The sequence below is a fragment of the Tachypleus tridentatus genome, chromosome 1 (assembly GCF_004210375.1).
Source record: "Tachypleus tridentatus isolate NWPU-2018 chromosome 1, ASM421037v1, whole genome shotgun sequence".
Classification (NCBI taxonomy): Eukaryota; Metazoa; Arthropoda; class Merostomata; order Xiphosura; family Limulidae; genus Tachypleus; species Tachypleus tridentatus.
The window spans coordinates 16775132-16791665 of record NC_134825.1 but is presented as its reverse complement, the minus strand read 5'-3'; the positions used below and the strand labels follow the sequence as shown (position 1 = coordinate 16791665).

The 16534-nt window shown below is 34.7% G+C and overlaps 1 protein-coding gene across 3 annotated transcripts in view; it reads left to right on the top strand.

Annotated features, from left to right (window-relative positions):
- The window catches only part of LOC143243870 (PDZ domain-containing RING finger protein 4-like), a 283466-nt gene that overhangs the window by 173232 nt on the left and 93700 nt on the right, over window positions 1-16534 (top strand). The window contains exon 1 of one of the 3 annotated variants that reach the window (XM_076487629.1): window positions 6704-7210. The exons of the other annotated variants lie outside the window; for them this stretch is intronic. Within the exon in view, the coding sequence (XP_076343744.1) occupies window positions 7190-7210 (21 nt within the window). The 5' untranslated portion in view covers window positions 6704-7189. Of the gene's footprint in view, window positions 1-6703; window positions 7211-16534 lie in introns of those variants that run through there. 3 annotated transcript variants of the gene reach the window in all.

Genomic DNA, 16534 nt, shown 5'->3' with positions numbered 1-16534 from the left:
TTAATATTACGAAATTCACTGCGTGCCAAGAAATTGCAACGTAACAGAAAGCAGGCTTAGCGAACTCATGAGTATTCCACGCGTACTAAAAAATAAACGTTAGTAATTTCGAAATCTCGATTTTCCCCCCTATGCGTCGTCGGCAGGAGGTGTGGTACACTTTGTGAGGTTAAAATATTATTACATACTTTACGTTTCTTGGAGAAAAAACTGAAAGAAACTGAATAAAGAATTCAGTGTCAAAAATAGAGTAAGCCTGATTCTAATGTATTTTGGGAAACATTATTCATTATAATCATGCTTCGCTATCTTAGAAGAGGAGTGCAAATTGATAAACGGTTTATATAAATTGTTTTGATAGCCACCATATGAGATGGTTTAATAAACTTTGAATTAAAGGAAACTCGTCGTCAGCAAGAAATGAACCAGTGGATACAGACTTCAATCACTAAGAGACTGGATGAAGTGTGTAGGCCTAATACTAATATTTTGTCATAAGCTTGAAAAAGATGTTTACGTTATAACAATAATTGGTAGGTTCCTCAAGTATGTAGGCCTAATAATCATATTCTGTCATAAGCTTGAAAAAGATGTTTACGTTATAACAATGATTGGTAGGTTCGTCAAGAATCTGTCTGAAATAACAGTTCGTTATATCTTAGTTTTACTGTACGAAAACCATACATACCATAATTATTTAAATTATTCCTCACCAGGCAGCGTAGCTGTACCGGCACAACTAGAAACTTACGATGGTTTTTTGTTTTTCGTTTTTCCCTCCGCAATAAATTAGTTTCTTATAATTAGTTGGTGCTAACTCTTGAAATAGTTTAAAACGTGGTTCAATAATCCTTATAGCAATATTTGCACTTATTACTGAAATAATCGTAACGACTTCTAATTTTTTTTAACAGTAAATGAAAAGAAACAAGGCTTAGCACAGTACTACAAGAAAATGAGATCAAACACAGGTGACATTGAACACAAAATGTGTGGACAGTTAGTTCTTTCACAATGTTGCTTCCACTGTAGGGATCAAACCTAGTGTGTGAGCTTTATACATCCCCAGTACGAACGCTTAGTCGTCGTAGGATTTTCACGTATGTTTAATCCTAAAGTTGAAAATGTTATGCGACATGGTGTGTGGTTGATGACTGACTTGGCTTAGATCTGCACTTAATAACGGTAATAAAAATGAATAATATGGTTTATGTATTTTAAAACATCATACCTATCTAGAGAATTAAAACCTTTCAGGATAGGTTTCTGACTAAAATATCACCATAACGCATAATATGGAAACTATAACTCTCAAAAATTACCTATGAGTTATCAAAGTCAGTTACTTAAAGTACAAAGTTTCTAAAAGTATTCAAAGAAAGGAACAAACAATGAAAAAAAGGGAACTGCTGAACACCTAAAGCTGTTCGTTTACTAAAACAATGAACATAATGGAACAGCTGTACACCTAAAAACTGTCCCATCACCTAAACAATGAACATAAGAAAAGTGTGGAATACCTTAAGTTCTGATTTTTCCAAAACATTGAACATAAGGGAATTTTTGTCACCTAAAGCTGTTCTATTAAAAAAAAAAAACATTAAGCAATGAAACAATTTTGTACCTAAAACTGTCTAATTACCAAAATATTGAACACAGTGGAACTACTTTATACCTAAAGTTGTCCTTGGACCAAAACACTGAACACAAAGGAACTGCTGTAAACCTAAAGCTATTCATTTACTAAAATATTCAACACAAAGTAAACGTTTTATACCTAAAGCTGTCCTTTTACCAAAACACTGAACACAGGGAACTTTTGTAACCCGAAGCTGTCTTTTCAAGAAAACATTGAATGCAGTGGAACTACTTTATACCTAAAGTTGTCCTTGCACCAAAACACTAAACACAAAGGAACTGCTGTACACATAACACTGTTCTCTTATTAAAACATTAAACACAAAGGAACTGCTGTACACATAACACTGTTCTCTTATTCAAACATTAAACACAGAGAGACTGATGTACACCTAAAGCTGTCCTTTGACCAAAAGATTAAACACAAAAGAACTGCTGTACACCTAGAGCTGTACTTTTAACAAAACACTGAAGACAATGGAACTGTTGCATACCTAAAGCTGTCACTTTCCTAAACATTGAACACAAGGATAATGCTGTACACGTAAAGTCGTTCTTTTACCAAAATATTGAACATAAGTGAAATGATGTACTCCTAAAGCTGTCCTTTTACCAAAACAGTAAACAACATAAATGAATTGTTGTACACCTAAAGTTGTACTTTTACCAAAACACCGAACACTAGGAACTGATGTCTACCTAAAGACGTTCTTTTGCCACAACACTGAACGCAAAGGAACTGCTGTATACTCAAACTGTTTTATTACCAAACAGTAAACACGAGATAGCAGCTGTACACCTAAATATGTCCTTTTACCAAAACAATGAGCACAAGGAACTGGTAAACATCTAAAGCTTTTCTTTTATTAAAACATTGAACACAAGGGAGCTGCTGTATACCGAAAGCTGTTCTGTTACCAAAACCCTGAACTCATGGGAACTGATGTACACAGAGAACTTTCCTTTTACCAAAACTTCAAACACAGGAGAACTGTTTTACACCTAAAGCTGTCCTTTTATGCAAACCTTGAAAAACAAGAGAATTGTTCTATACCTAAAAAAAACGTCCTTTTACTAAAACAATGAAAAATACTGAAAATAAGTGTCCTGTTGTATATCTAAATCTATCATTTTACTAAAAAACAAGAGAACTGCTGTACACCTAAAGCTGTACTTTTACTAAAACATTAAACACAAGGGAACTGCTGTATGCCTAAGGCTGTGATTTTACCAAAACATTGAAAGAAAATGGAACTGCTGTACACCTAAACCTAAAATCTGTCCTTTTACCAAAGCATTAAACACAACGGAAGTGCTGTATACATAAAGCTGTTCTTTTACCAAAGCATTAAACACAACGGAAGTGCTGTATACATAAAGCTGTTCTTTTACTAAAACATTGAACTCAAAAGACTTGATGTATACCTAAAGCTTTTCTTCCGCCAAAAAAAAATGAACATGAAATGTCCTATTTCAAAAACATTGAACACGAAATGTCCTATTTCAAAAACATTGAACACAGAGTAACTGATGTATACCTAAATCTATGATTTTACCAAAACATTGAACAAAAGGGAACTACTGTACACATAAAGCTGTCGTTTAATCAAAGCACTGAACCCAGAGGATTGTTTGTTTTGGTTTTTGAATTTCACACAAAGCTACTGGAGGGCTATCTGTGCTAGCCGTCCCTAATTTAGCAGTGTAAGACTAGAGGGAAGGCAGCTAGTCATCACCACCCACCGCCAACTCTTGGGCTACTCTTTTACCAACGAATAGTGGGATTGACCGTCACATTATAACGTCCCCACGGCTGAAAGGGCGAGCATGTTTGGCGCGACCGGGATGCGAACCCGCGACCCTCAGATTACGAGTCGCACGCCTTGACACGCTTGGCCATGCCGGGCAAACCCAGAGGAACTGCTGTTTTTTAAAGCTATCCTTTTACCAAAACACTGAACAGATGTAAAGTAATGTGTACCTTTATTAAAATATTGAACTCAAGGATCATGGTTTATACCAAAAAAAATGTTCTTTTACTGAAAATATTGAGCACAAGGTAACTGTTGATTACCTAAAGTTGTCCCTTTATCAAAACACTGAATACGAGGGAACTGCTACTCACTTAAAGCTGTTCTTTCATCGAAACTTTGAACAAAAGGAAATGATGTAATCCTAAAAATGTCATTTACCACATCATCTAACACATGTGGACTGTTGTACACCTAAAGCTGTCCTTTGGTAATCCAAAGGTTTCGTGTTTCTGTTCATTTATAATACAAATGTGATGTGCTCTTTGAGGCCGTACGTGCGATGTAAGTGTAACAGTCATATCCTATTATTCAACCAGAGAAAAGGTGGCGGTGCGTGCTGATGATTTACTCATGCGCGAATAATGTTTTTCGTAACTTTGTACTAAAGGTCTTAAATAAACGTCTCCCAAAAGAATGTCGATCAGAAAATATTTGTTTAATATTCCACACGCGAGGAGGCGTCGTCTGTTAAAGAAAAACAACCTTATAAACAATGACCATAAGTTTAATTCACTAGTCGCTTCAGTTGGTCAACCATATCTATAAAGTTTGTGAAACATTAATTTTAACTTTGTATTTATACGAAATAATTGAAAAGAAAGCGAACATTTAAGGTAAGAGCCATAATTCATCTCTCTACTGAAATGTACTTTAAAAGTGGTTTTTCTTGGAGTGCTCTACATTATTTCATCATTAATGCTTGTCATGCGCCAGTAAACTGCTGTACTTTTTGACAATATCAGAGATTTATGAGTCTATCTTTGATTCTAGCGAGGATTTTTTACACTTCTCACTCGAGATGATGGATTGAGAGAAGAACTGTTTTTATTATTATTCACTCATGTCTACCTTGCAAACCATAAATCTAAATATATCCTAAATGGGCAAAGGTACACTGCAGAGAACGAAAGTTATAAATAATAGCTTTTTGAAATATGGTGAAGTTTGTTTTCTATCGTAAGGTCAACAATGGTTTACTGGTAACAAACAGATTTCGATACATGTGGTGAAAAAAAGCAAAGATAACAAGTGGTGTAGCTTTGTGTTTAACTTCTGATAGACACAAAAGGTTATGGAATAAAATTAGTGATTCTATCTGAAAATGAAACAAAACAACACATAAAAACTCGGTTTTGGAAACATGTTTAGTGAAAATGAAACAAAACAACACATAAAAACTCGGTTTTGGAAACATGTTTAGTGAAAATGAAACAAAACAACACATAAAAAATTGGTTTTGGAAACATGTTTAGTGAAAATGAAACAAAACAACACATAAAAACTCGGTTTTGGAAACATGTTTAGTGAAAATGAAACAAAATAACACATAAAACTCGGTTTTGAAACATGTTTAGTGAAAATGAAACAAAACAACACATAAAACTTGGTTTTGGAAACATGTTTAGTGAAAATGAAACAAAACAACACATAAAACTCGGTTTTGGAAACATGTTTAGTGAAAATGAAACAAAATAACACATAAAACTCGGTTTGGAAACATGTTTAGTGAAAATGAAACAAAACAACACATAAAAACTCGGTTTTGGAAACATGTTTAGTGAAAATGAAACAAAACAACACATAAAAAATTGGTTTTGGAAACATGTTTAGTGAAAATGAAACAAAACAACACATAAAAACTCGGTTTTGGAAACATGTTTAGTGAAAATGAAACAAAATAACACATAAAAACTCGGTTTTGGAAACATGTTTAGTGAAAATGAAACAAAACAACACATAAAAACTTGGTTTTGGAAACATGTTTAGTACGCCAAAGGAAATTCTATATTCGCGTCATGTTTCTACCATAACAAAAACCTCACTATTCGAATAGAGGGAACCAAGAGTTGCTCTTGAATTTCTGCATTCCGTTTTATCTAACATTGGGAGCATTAGTAGATATACCTCATTAGTAGGTATTCACTAGCTGCCTTCCGTTTTATCTAACATTAGGAGCATTAGTAGATATACCTCATTAGTAGGTATTCACTAGCTGCCTTCCGTTTTATCTAACATTAGGAGAATTAGTAGATATACCTCATTAGTGGGTATTCACTAGCTACCTTCCGTTTTATCTAACATTGGGAGCATTAGTAGATATACCTCATTAGTGGGTATTCACTAGCTACCTTCCGTTTTATCTAACATTGGGAGCATTAGTAGATATACCTCATTAGTAGGTATTCACTAGCTGCCTTCCGTTTTATCTAACATTAGGAGCATTAGTAGATATACCTCATTAGTAGGTATTCACTAGCTGCCTTCCGTTTTATCTAACATTAGGAGAATTAGTAGATATACCTCATTAGTAGGTATTCACTAGCTGCCTTCCGTTTTATCTAACATGAGGAGCATTAGTAGATATACCTCATTAGTAGGTATTCACTAGCTGCCTTCCGTTTTATCTAACATTAGGAGCATTAGTAGATATACCTCATTAGTAGGTATTCACTAGCTGCCTTCTGTTTTATCTAACATTAGAAGGATTAGTAGATATAACTCACTGGTTGGTATTTACTAGCTGCCTTCCGTTTTATCTAACATTAGGAGCATTAGTAGATATGCCTCATTAGTAGGTATTCACTAGCTTCCTTCTGTTTTATCTAACATTAGAAGGATTAGTAGATATAACTCACTGGTTGGTATTTACTAGCCGCCTTCCATCCTATCTTATTTGACAAACTTTCACAAGGGATTTAGCGTGCGTTATTCATTGACAATTTACAAAATGTTCAGTGTGCATTACAAGTCGTTGACAGCAGAGATTCAGTTTGCAAGTTATATTCAGTAGAGATTTAACGTGCTTAAGTAAATGCCAGTTTCATTATAACCAAATGTTTACTGTTTGGTGAACACCGAAGGTAAGTGTGAAATACACATGTTATTCTTAATGTAGCAAGACAATCTGCTCTCATGTGATGAACATTTCCTAAATAACCTTGAGGCTTAATGCAGAAAGCCAGTCGATAAGCACGTTTATGTTACAAGGTTAGTTAGACAGTGGTCGCTTGACGTATCAAGCAAGCGATTCATAATGTGTATACATTTCACACTGTATCACAGTTTTTGAACAGAAAGCCTTCGTCAAATGTTCTAGTGACTCGGACTCTTGGAACACTGCTGGAGTGGAGTCAAGAAGAGGTTACGGGAAGAACTATCCATTAAAAACATCTTCATCGTGTCAAGGGTTAAGTCTAGACAACAAGTCTAAAACTCCTGTTGTTTCGAGATGAATAACGATTTTAATCTTACATAATGTTAAAAAAGGTCGTTATTTTAGTTATGTGTTCACAGTTATTTAACTTAACATTAAATAAAGGTATATAAATAATGCTGTTGATTTTAAAAGAACGGATATCATGTAAAGTAGTTTATACTGAGACAACAAATTTCTCGCTGCTGAGATAACAGTCTGAGAGATTAGTTCCTCATAAAGAGTTGTAGATACAACGTTTAGACAACGGATTTCTTGCTGCCGAGATAGCAGTCTTGTACACATCAGCAACGGTTTTTACAACATGGATTTCCTGGTTTTAAAGGTAAGATATTGTGATTATTACATTAAAACAAGTGTACATCGAAATGTTTAATTATAGCGAAACATTTTGGACAAAACTATTTTTTCAGTAACTATACAGTTTAACAAACTATCCAAGTCAGACTGGAGACCAGTTCGTTTGTTACGCCTACTGGAAAACAATGCGTTGTGTTTTCTGGTTTTTTTTACGTAAATGATCCATAGTAACAATGTTACTAGTACTAACCACCATACCTGTACATCATTACTAGAACTAACCATTACACCAATACATCATTACTATAATTAAGTAACCACCACACCAGTACCTCATTACCATAATAAAATACCACCACACCAGCACATCATTACCAGTACTAACCACCACACCAGCACATCATTACTAGTACTAACCACCATACCAGCACATCGTTACTAGTACTAACCACCATACCGGCACATCGTTACTAGTACTAACCACCATACCAGCACATCATTACTAATACTAACCACCATACCTGCACATCATTACTGGACCTAATCACAATACCTGTACATCGTTACTAGTACTAACCACCATACCTGTACATCATTACTATAAAGAAGTACCACCACACCAGCACATCATTACTAGTACTAACCACCATACCTGTACATCATTACTATAATAAAATACCACCACACCAGCACATCGTTACTGGTACTAACCACCATACCTGTACATCATTGCTATAATAAAGTACCACCACACCAGCACATCATTACTAGTACTAACCACCATACCTGCACATCGTTACTGGACCTAATCACAATACCTGTACATCATTACTAGTAATGCCCACCATACCTGTAATGTTGTTACTGGACCTAATCACAGTACCTGTACATCGTTACTAGTACTAACCACCATACCTGTACATCATTATTATAATAAAGTACCACCACACCAGCACATCATTACTAATACTAACCCCCATACCTGCACATCATTACTATAATAAACTACCACCACACTAGCGCATCATTACTAGTACTAACCACCATACCTGTACATCATTACTAGAATTAACCATTACACCAATACATCATTACTATAATTAAGTAACCACCACACCAGTACCTCATTACCATAATAAAATACCACCACACCAGCACATCATTACCAGTACTAACCGCCACACCAGCACATCGTTACTAGTACTAACCACCACACCAGCACATCATTACTAGTACTAACCACCACACCAGCACATCGTTACTAGTACTAACCACCACAGCAGCACATCATTACTAGTACTAACCACCATACCTGCACATCGTTACTGGACCTAATCACAATACCTGTACATCGTTACTAGTACTAACCACCATACCTGTACATCATTACTAGAAATTAACCATTACACCAATACATCATTACTATAATTAAGTAACTACCACACCAGTACCTCATTACCATAATAAAATACCACCACACCAGCACATCATTACCAGTACTAACCACCACACCAGCACATCGTTACTAGTACTAACCACCACACCAGCACATCATTACTAATACTAACCACCATACCAGCACATCGTTACTAGTACTAATCACCATACCAGCACATCGTTACTAGTACTAACCACCATACCAGCACACCATTAATGGTACTAACCACAATACCTGCACATCATTACTGGACCTAATCACAATACCTGTACATCGTTACTAGTACTAACCACCATACCTGTACATCGTTACTAGTACTAACCACCACACCTGTACATCATTACTAGAATTAACCATCATACCAATACATCATTACTTTAATTAAGTAACCACCACACCAGTACCTCATTACTATAATAAAATACCACCACACCAGCACATCATTACCAGTACTAACCACCACACCAGCACATCGTTACTAGTACTAACCACCACACCAGCACATCATTACTAGTACTAACCACCATACCAGCACATCGTTACTAGTACTAATCACCACACCAGCACATCGTTACTAATACTAACCACCATACCAGCACATCGTTACTAGTACTAATCACCATACCAGCACATCGTTACTAGTACTAACCACCATACCAGCACACCATTAATAGTACTAACCACAATACCTGCACATCATTACTGGACCTAATCACAATACCTGTACATCGTTACTAGTACTAACCACCACACCTGTACATCATTACTAGAATTAACCATCATACCAATACATCATTACTTTAATTAAGTAACCACCACACCAGTACCTCATTACTATAATAAAATACCAGCACACCAGCACATCATTACCAGTACTAACCGCCACACCAGCACATCGTTACTAGTACTAACCACCACACCAGCACATCATTACTAGTACTAACCACCATACCAGAACATCGTTACTAGTACTAATCACCACACCAGCACATCGTTACTAGTACTAACCACCATACCTGCACATCATTACTGGACCTAATCACAATACCTGTACATCGTTACTAGTACTAACCACCGTACCTGTACATCATTACTATAAAGAAGTACCACCACACAGGTACATCATTACTAGTACTAACCACCATACCTGCACATCATTACTATAATAAAGTACCAGCACATCATTACTAGTACTAACCACCATACCTGTACATCATTACTATAATAAAATACCACCACACCAGCACATCATTACTAGTACTAACCACCATACCTGCACATCGTTACTGGACCTAATCACAATACCTGTACATCATTACTAGTAATACCCACCATACCTGTACGTTATTACTGGACCTAATCACAGTACCTGTACATCGTTACTAGTACTAACCACCATACCTGTACATCATTACTATAATAAAGTACCACCACACCAGCACATCATTACCAGTACTAACCACCACACCAGCACATCGTTACTAGTACTAACCACCACACCAGCACATCATTACTAGTACTAACCACCATACCAGCACATCGTTACTAGTACTAACCACCATACCAGCACATCGTTACTAGTACTAACCACCATATCAGCACACCATTACTAGTACTAACCACAATACCTGTACATCATTACTGGACCTAATCACAATACCTGTACATCGTTACTAGTACTAACCACCACACCTGTACATCATTACTATAAAAAAGTACCACCACACAAGCACATCATTACTAGTACTAACCACCATACCTGCACATCATTACTATAATAAAGTACCAGTACATCATTACTAGTACTAACCAGCACACCAGCACATCGTTACTAGTATTAACCACCATACCTGCACATCGTTACTAGTACTAACCACCATACCTGTACATCATTACTAGAATTAACCATTACACCAATACATCATTAGTATAATTAAGTAACCACCACACCAGTACCTCATTACCATAATAATATACCACCACACCAGCACATCATTACCAGTACTAACCACCACACCAGCACATCGTTACTAGTACTAACCACCACACCAGCACATCATTACTAGTACTAACCACCATACCTGCATATCGTTACTAGTACTAACCACCATACCAGCATACTATTACTAGTACTAACTACAATACTTGTACATCATTACTGGACCTAATCACAAAACCAGCACACCATTACTAGTACTAACCACCATACCTGTACATCATTACTGGACCTAATCACAATACCTGTACATCGTTACTAGTACTAACCATACCTACACATCATTACTATAATAAAGTACCACCACACCAACACATCATTTCTAGTACTAACCACCATACCTGCACGTCATTACTGGACCTAATCACAATACCTGTACATCGTTACTAGTACTAAGTAACCACTAAACCAACATATCATTACTGGAACATTTTAAAATAACGTTCTCCATAAGTCTATTCCTTACATTAAGTAAACCGGTGAATCTCATCTACACAACATTAATGATGATAAACCGAGACCTTTACTGTAAGGAACACAAATCACACCTTTAGTGTCTTGAGCATAAACCAACTCTTTACTTATTTAACACAAAACATAAATTAACCGTGTTTAATCCAAAACGAACATTTATATTACTGAATAAAAATTCACTTGTTTACTGTGTTAAACACAAAACTTATATTCACTGTAATGAACCCAGAATGGACGCTTTTTGTTTTTAAAAATAAACCGAACATTTACTGTTACTGATGAAAAACAATCTTATGTCTAATATACTAAAAGTCCTGCCTCAGTAGTGGCGTTTGGTATTCCCCTAAGTAGGGAAATCATAATAATAAATACTCAGACAGTCGACCCAGGAGTATATAAAGTGTACGTTTATTCTGAGTGCTCTCAGTGGGCTGTACATTGTGTAATGAAGGGATAATATTACAGGTGAACCAGAAGTTCTTTTCTAGCATGGAGAACCCGTAATTTTCAATTTTATCGACAAACATTAGTAAAGAAATGAAATAAAAGAAACAGATGCATTGGAATTAAGCAGGCCTGAGATGGTTTTATTGTCTTAAATGTTTACGTGGTATACCATAATTCCTGAACGCTGAATCTGAAAATATCGGTTTCTTCCATCATGTAAATATTGTTTAGAAAACATTTTATGTACATTTACATAAGTGAATCATTTTCATTAAAATCAGGTCACATTTTGTTATTTTTAAAATGTTGAACATCACCATTTATATATTTCTCTAGACCGATCGCAACGTGAGGGTCTTATCGGTCATTATAGAACCTAAACATAATAATGAAAAAAATATTCATTGTAGTAAACGAAACGATAATTTGATCTGAGTAAAAATTTTCTTTTTTCTTCTCAATTTCTAAAAAATTATTAGGTGATAGAAAAAAAATGAATATTACTTTCGAAATCTGTGCAGCTGAATTATGGAAACCCTGTTATTAAAACCAGAACAAATTTTATAAAAGTTTAGATTCGTAGACCTGTGTTGGGATTGTTACTTCAACAGCTAACCTTTCTATACAGCTATTAAAAGTATCACGTACACTTTGGTTTTATGTAGCAATCTCTGTTGTGATTACCTGTTGTTGCTAAACATAATTAGGGCTCTTATCCCAAGTCTGATACCTCATGTGCTCCACGTATTTCGTAGATTTTCGACTTTGCTACAAAACCTGGACTATCGATTGTTCCGACTTATCAGCAGTCCTGAAAGCCACAGATAATACAACCAATACGTAACTTTTTATTATGATACCTGATTCCTCTTGTGTTCCTCGACAAATAATTGTTTCTTGTTTTTAAGCTGACAAATAAACTTCGAACCCCAGAGTACAGGGTTATGAACTTTAGTACCCTTATATACCACTCCTTTCTTTTCTCCATGATTTGGTACTTATCACTGAATTATTGGCGAGTGATGTTTTATTCACTGATGGGCTGATTCTTATATGAAACGCTTTACTTCAAGAGAAATTTACAGAAAAGTATGATATATTATGAGATTACTCAATCAAATAATACGTAACGTAAAAACGTTAACAGTAAAATTCCTACCCACCACAACACTACGTGATTACACTAAGCAGGTGAAAGCTGTCGAAAGCTTAAAGGTGTATTTATTATATCTATTACAAACTAGATCGACACACTGGTCAACAGATTATTCAAAAACATATTTCTACATTGTTTTTAGGATTAAACACAAAATATTTATGGTATATTATTAAATAAAATATGAATTTCTTCGGCTAGTATCAGATACGTATTAAACACTACAGTGTGGCACAAATGATGATATGATTAGTATCAGTAAAGTATTAAACATTATGATAGGGTTAGTTTCATTTGGTTTGTTTTGAATTTCGCGCAAAGCTACAGGAGAGCCATCTGCGTTAGCCGTCCCTAACTGAGCAGTGTAAGACGAGAGGGAAAGCAGCTAGTCATTACCACCAATCGCCAACTTTTGAGCTACTCTTTTAACAATAAAAAGTGGGATTAGCTGTAACATTATAACGCCCCCAAGGCTGAAAGGGTGAGCATGTTTGGTGCGACAAAGATTCAAACCCGCGACCATCGGATTACGAGGCGAGTGACTTAACCACCTGGGCGTGCCGGGCTTATATGGTTTGTATCAGTAAAATATTAAACAATGTGGTGTGATACAAACTGTGATTTGGTTAGTATCAGTAAACTATTAAAAACTGTAATGTTAAACAATCTAGGATATCGTTAGTATCAGTAAAGTATTAAACATTGTAGTGTGATGCAAGCTATGATATGATTAGTATAAGTAAAGTGTTTATCACTTTGGTGTGATACAAGCTATGATGTGGTTCGTTTAGTATCAGTACAGTATTTAACACTGTGATGTAATACAAGCTATGATGTGGTTAGTATCAGTGATGTATTTAACACTGTTGTGTTGTACGATTTATGATATGGTTTGTATCAATGAATTATTATATAATGTGGTTTAATAGAAGCTATGCTATACTAATATTAGTAAAGTATTTAACACTGTGATGTGATACAAGCTATGATGTAGTTAGTATTAGTAAAGTATTAAATCATCAGTGTGATACAATCTGTTTCATGGTTAGAATGAGTAAAGTGTTAAACACTGTGGTGTAATACAGGCTACAATATGTTTAGTATCAGTATAGTATTTAACACTGTGATGTGATACAAGCTATGATGTGGTTAGTATCAGTAAAATATTAAACACTGTGATGTGATAAACACTATGATATGGTTGGAATAAGTAAAGTATTAAACATTGTGGGGTGACACAACCTCTGATATGGGTAGTATCAGTAAAGTATTAAACATTGTTGTGTGATACAAGCTATGATATTGTTAGTATCAATAAAGTATTAAACATTGTAGAGTGACACAATCTGTGATATAGATATTATCGGAGAAGTATTTAGCACTGTGGTATGATACAAACTATGATATGGTTAGTAACAGTAAAGCATTAAACAGTATGGTTTGATAAAGATTATAATATGATTAGTATCAGTAGAGTATTAAACACTGTGGCGTGATAAAAGATATAATATGGTGCGTATCATTAAAATATTTAACACTGTGATGTGATATGGTATAGTTAGTATCAATAAAGTAAACAGCACTGTGGTGTTATAAAAACTGTAAGTATCAGTAAAGTATTAAACTATTAGTGTGATACAATCTGTGATATGGTTAGTATCAGTATAGCATTAAGCTATTAGTGTAATACACTCTGTGATATGGTTAGTATCAGTAAAGTATTAAACATTGTGGTGTGATACAATTTGTGATATGGTTAATTTGGTGTGGTTTGTTTTGAATTTCGCTCCAAGATACATCAGAGCTATTTGCGCTAGCCTTTACTTACATAGTATTGTAAGATTAGAGGTAATGCGGGTAGGCATCACCATAAACCGCCAACTTTTGTCTTCTCTTTTACCATCAAATAATGGGATTCACCGTCACAATATAACGCCCCCACGGCTAAAAGGGTGAGCATGTTTGGTTTGACACGGATTCAAACCCACGACTCTTGGATTACAAGGCGAGTGCTTTAACCACCTCGGTAAGCTGGACTGATGTGGTTAGTATCAGCAATGTATTAAACACTGGGGTGTGATACAAACTATGATATGGTTAGTATCAGCAAAGAATGTTTCCCTTGGGTGAAATACAAACTATGATATGGTTAGTATCAGTAAAGTATCAAACACTGTGGTGTAATATAAACTATGATATGGTTAGTATCAGTAAAGTATCAAACACTGTGGTGTAATATAAACTATGACATGGTTAGTATCAGTAAAGTATCAAACACTGTGGTGTAATATAAACTATGACATGGTTAGTATCACTAAAGAATTTTTCCCTTGGGTGAGATTTTACGATATTATAGGGTTAATATCTGTAAAGTATTAAACTATTAGTGTGATACAATCTGTGATATGGTTAGTATCAGTATAGCATTAAGCTATTAGTGTAATACACTCTGTGATATGGTTAGTATCAGTAAAGTATTAAACATTGTGGTGTGATACAAGCTATTATATGGTTAGTACGAGTAAAGTTTTTAACACTGTTGTGTGATAAAATCTATGACATGGTTAGTATCAGTAAAGTATTAAACAGTGTGGTGTGGTAAAAAGTATAATATGGTTCGTAAAAGTAAAGTATTTAACACTGTGGTGTGTTACAATATATAATATTGTTAGTATCAGTAGAGTATTAAATACTATGGTGTGATAAAAACTTTGATATGGTTAGTATCAATAACGTATTAAACATTTAGGTGTGATACAAATTATGAATTGGTTAGTATCTGTAAAACATTAAACACTGTGGTTTGATGAAAACTATGATATGATAAATATCAGCAATGCATTTAAGAATGTGGTGTGATACAAACTATGATATGGTTAGTATCTGTAAAACATTAAACACTGTGGTTTGATGAAACCTATGATATGATTAGTATGAGTAAAGCTTTTAACACTGTTGTGTGATAAAAGCTATGACATAGTTAGTATCAATAGAGTATTAAACAGTGTGGTGTGATAAAAAATATACTATGGTTCGCAAAAGTAAAGTATTTAACACTGTGGTGTGTTACAATATATCATAAGGTTAGTATCAGGATAGCATTTAACAATGTTGTGTGATAAAACTCTGATATAGTTAATATCAGTAAAATATTAAACACTGTGATGTGATATAAGCTGTGATATGGTTAATATCAATAAAATATTAAACACTGTGATGTGATACAAACTATGATATGATTAGTGTCAGTAGAGTATTAAACACTGTGGTGTGATAAGAACTCTGATATGGTTAGTATCACTACAGTATTAAACAGTGTGGTTTGATCCAAGCTATGATATGGATAGTATGAATAAAGTAGTAAACATTGCAGGGGGATACAATCTCTGATATGGTTAGTATCCGTAAAGTATTAAGCATTGTAGTGTGATACAAGCTATGATATAGTTAGTATCAGTACAGTATTTACCACTGTGGTGTGATACAAGCTATGATATGGTTTGTATCAGGAAATCATTTAACAATGTTGTGTGACACAATCTGTGATATAGATGGTATCAGAGACGGATTTAGCACTGTTGTATGATTCAAACTATGATATGGTTAGTATCAGTAAAGCATTAAACACCGTGGTTTGATAAAAACAATGATATGATTAGTATCAGTTAAACTTTTAACACTGTGGTGTAATAAAAGCTATTATATGATTAGGATCGATAGAGTATAAAACTCTGTGGCGTGATACAAGCTATAGTATTGTTAGTATCAGTAAAGTATTAAGCACTGTAGTGTTATAAAAACTGTGATATTGTAAGTATCAGTAAAGTATTGAACTTCT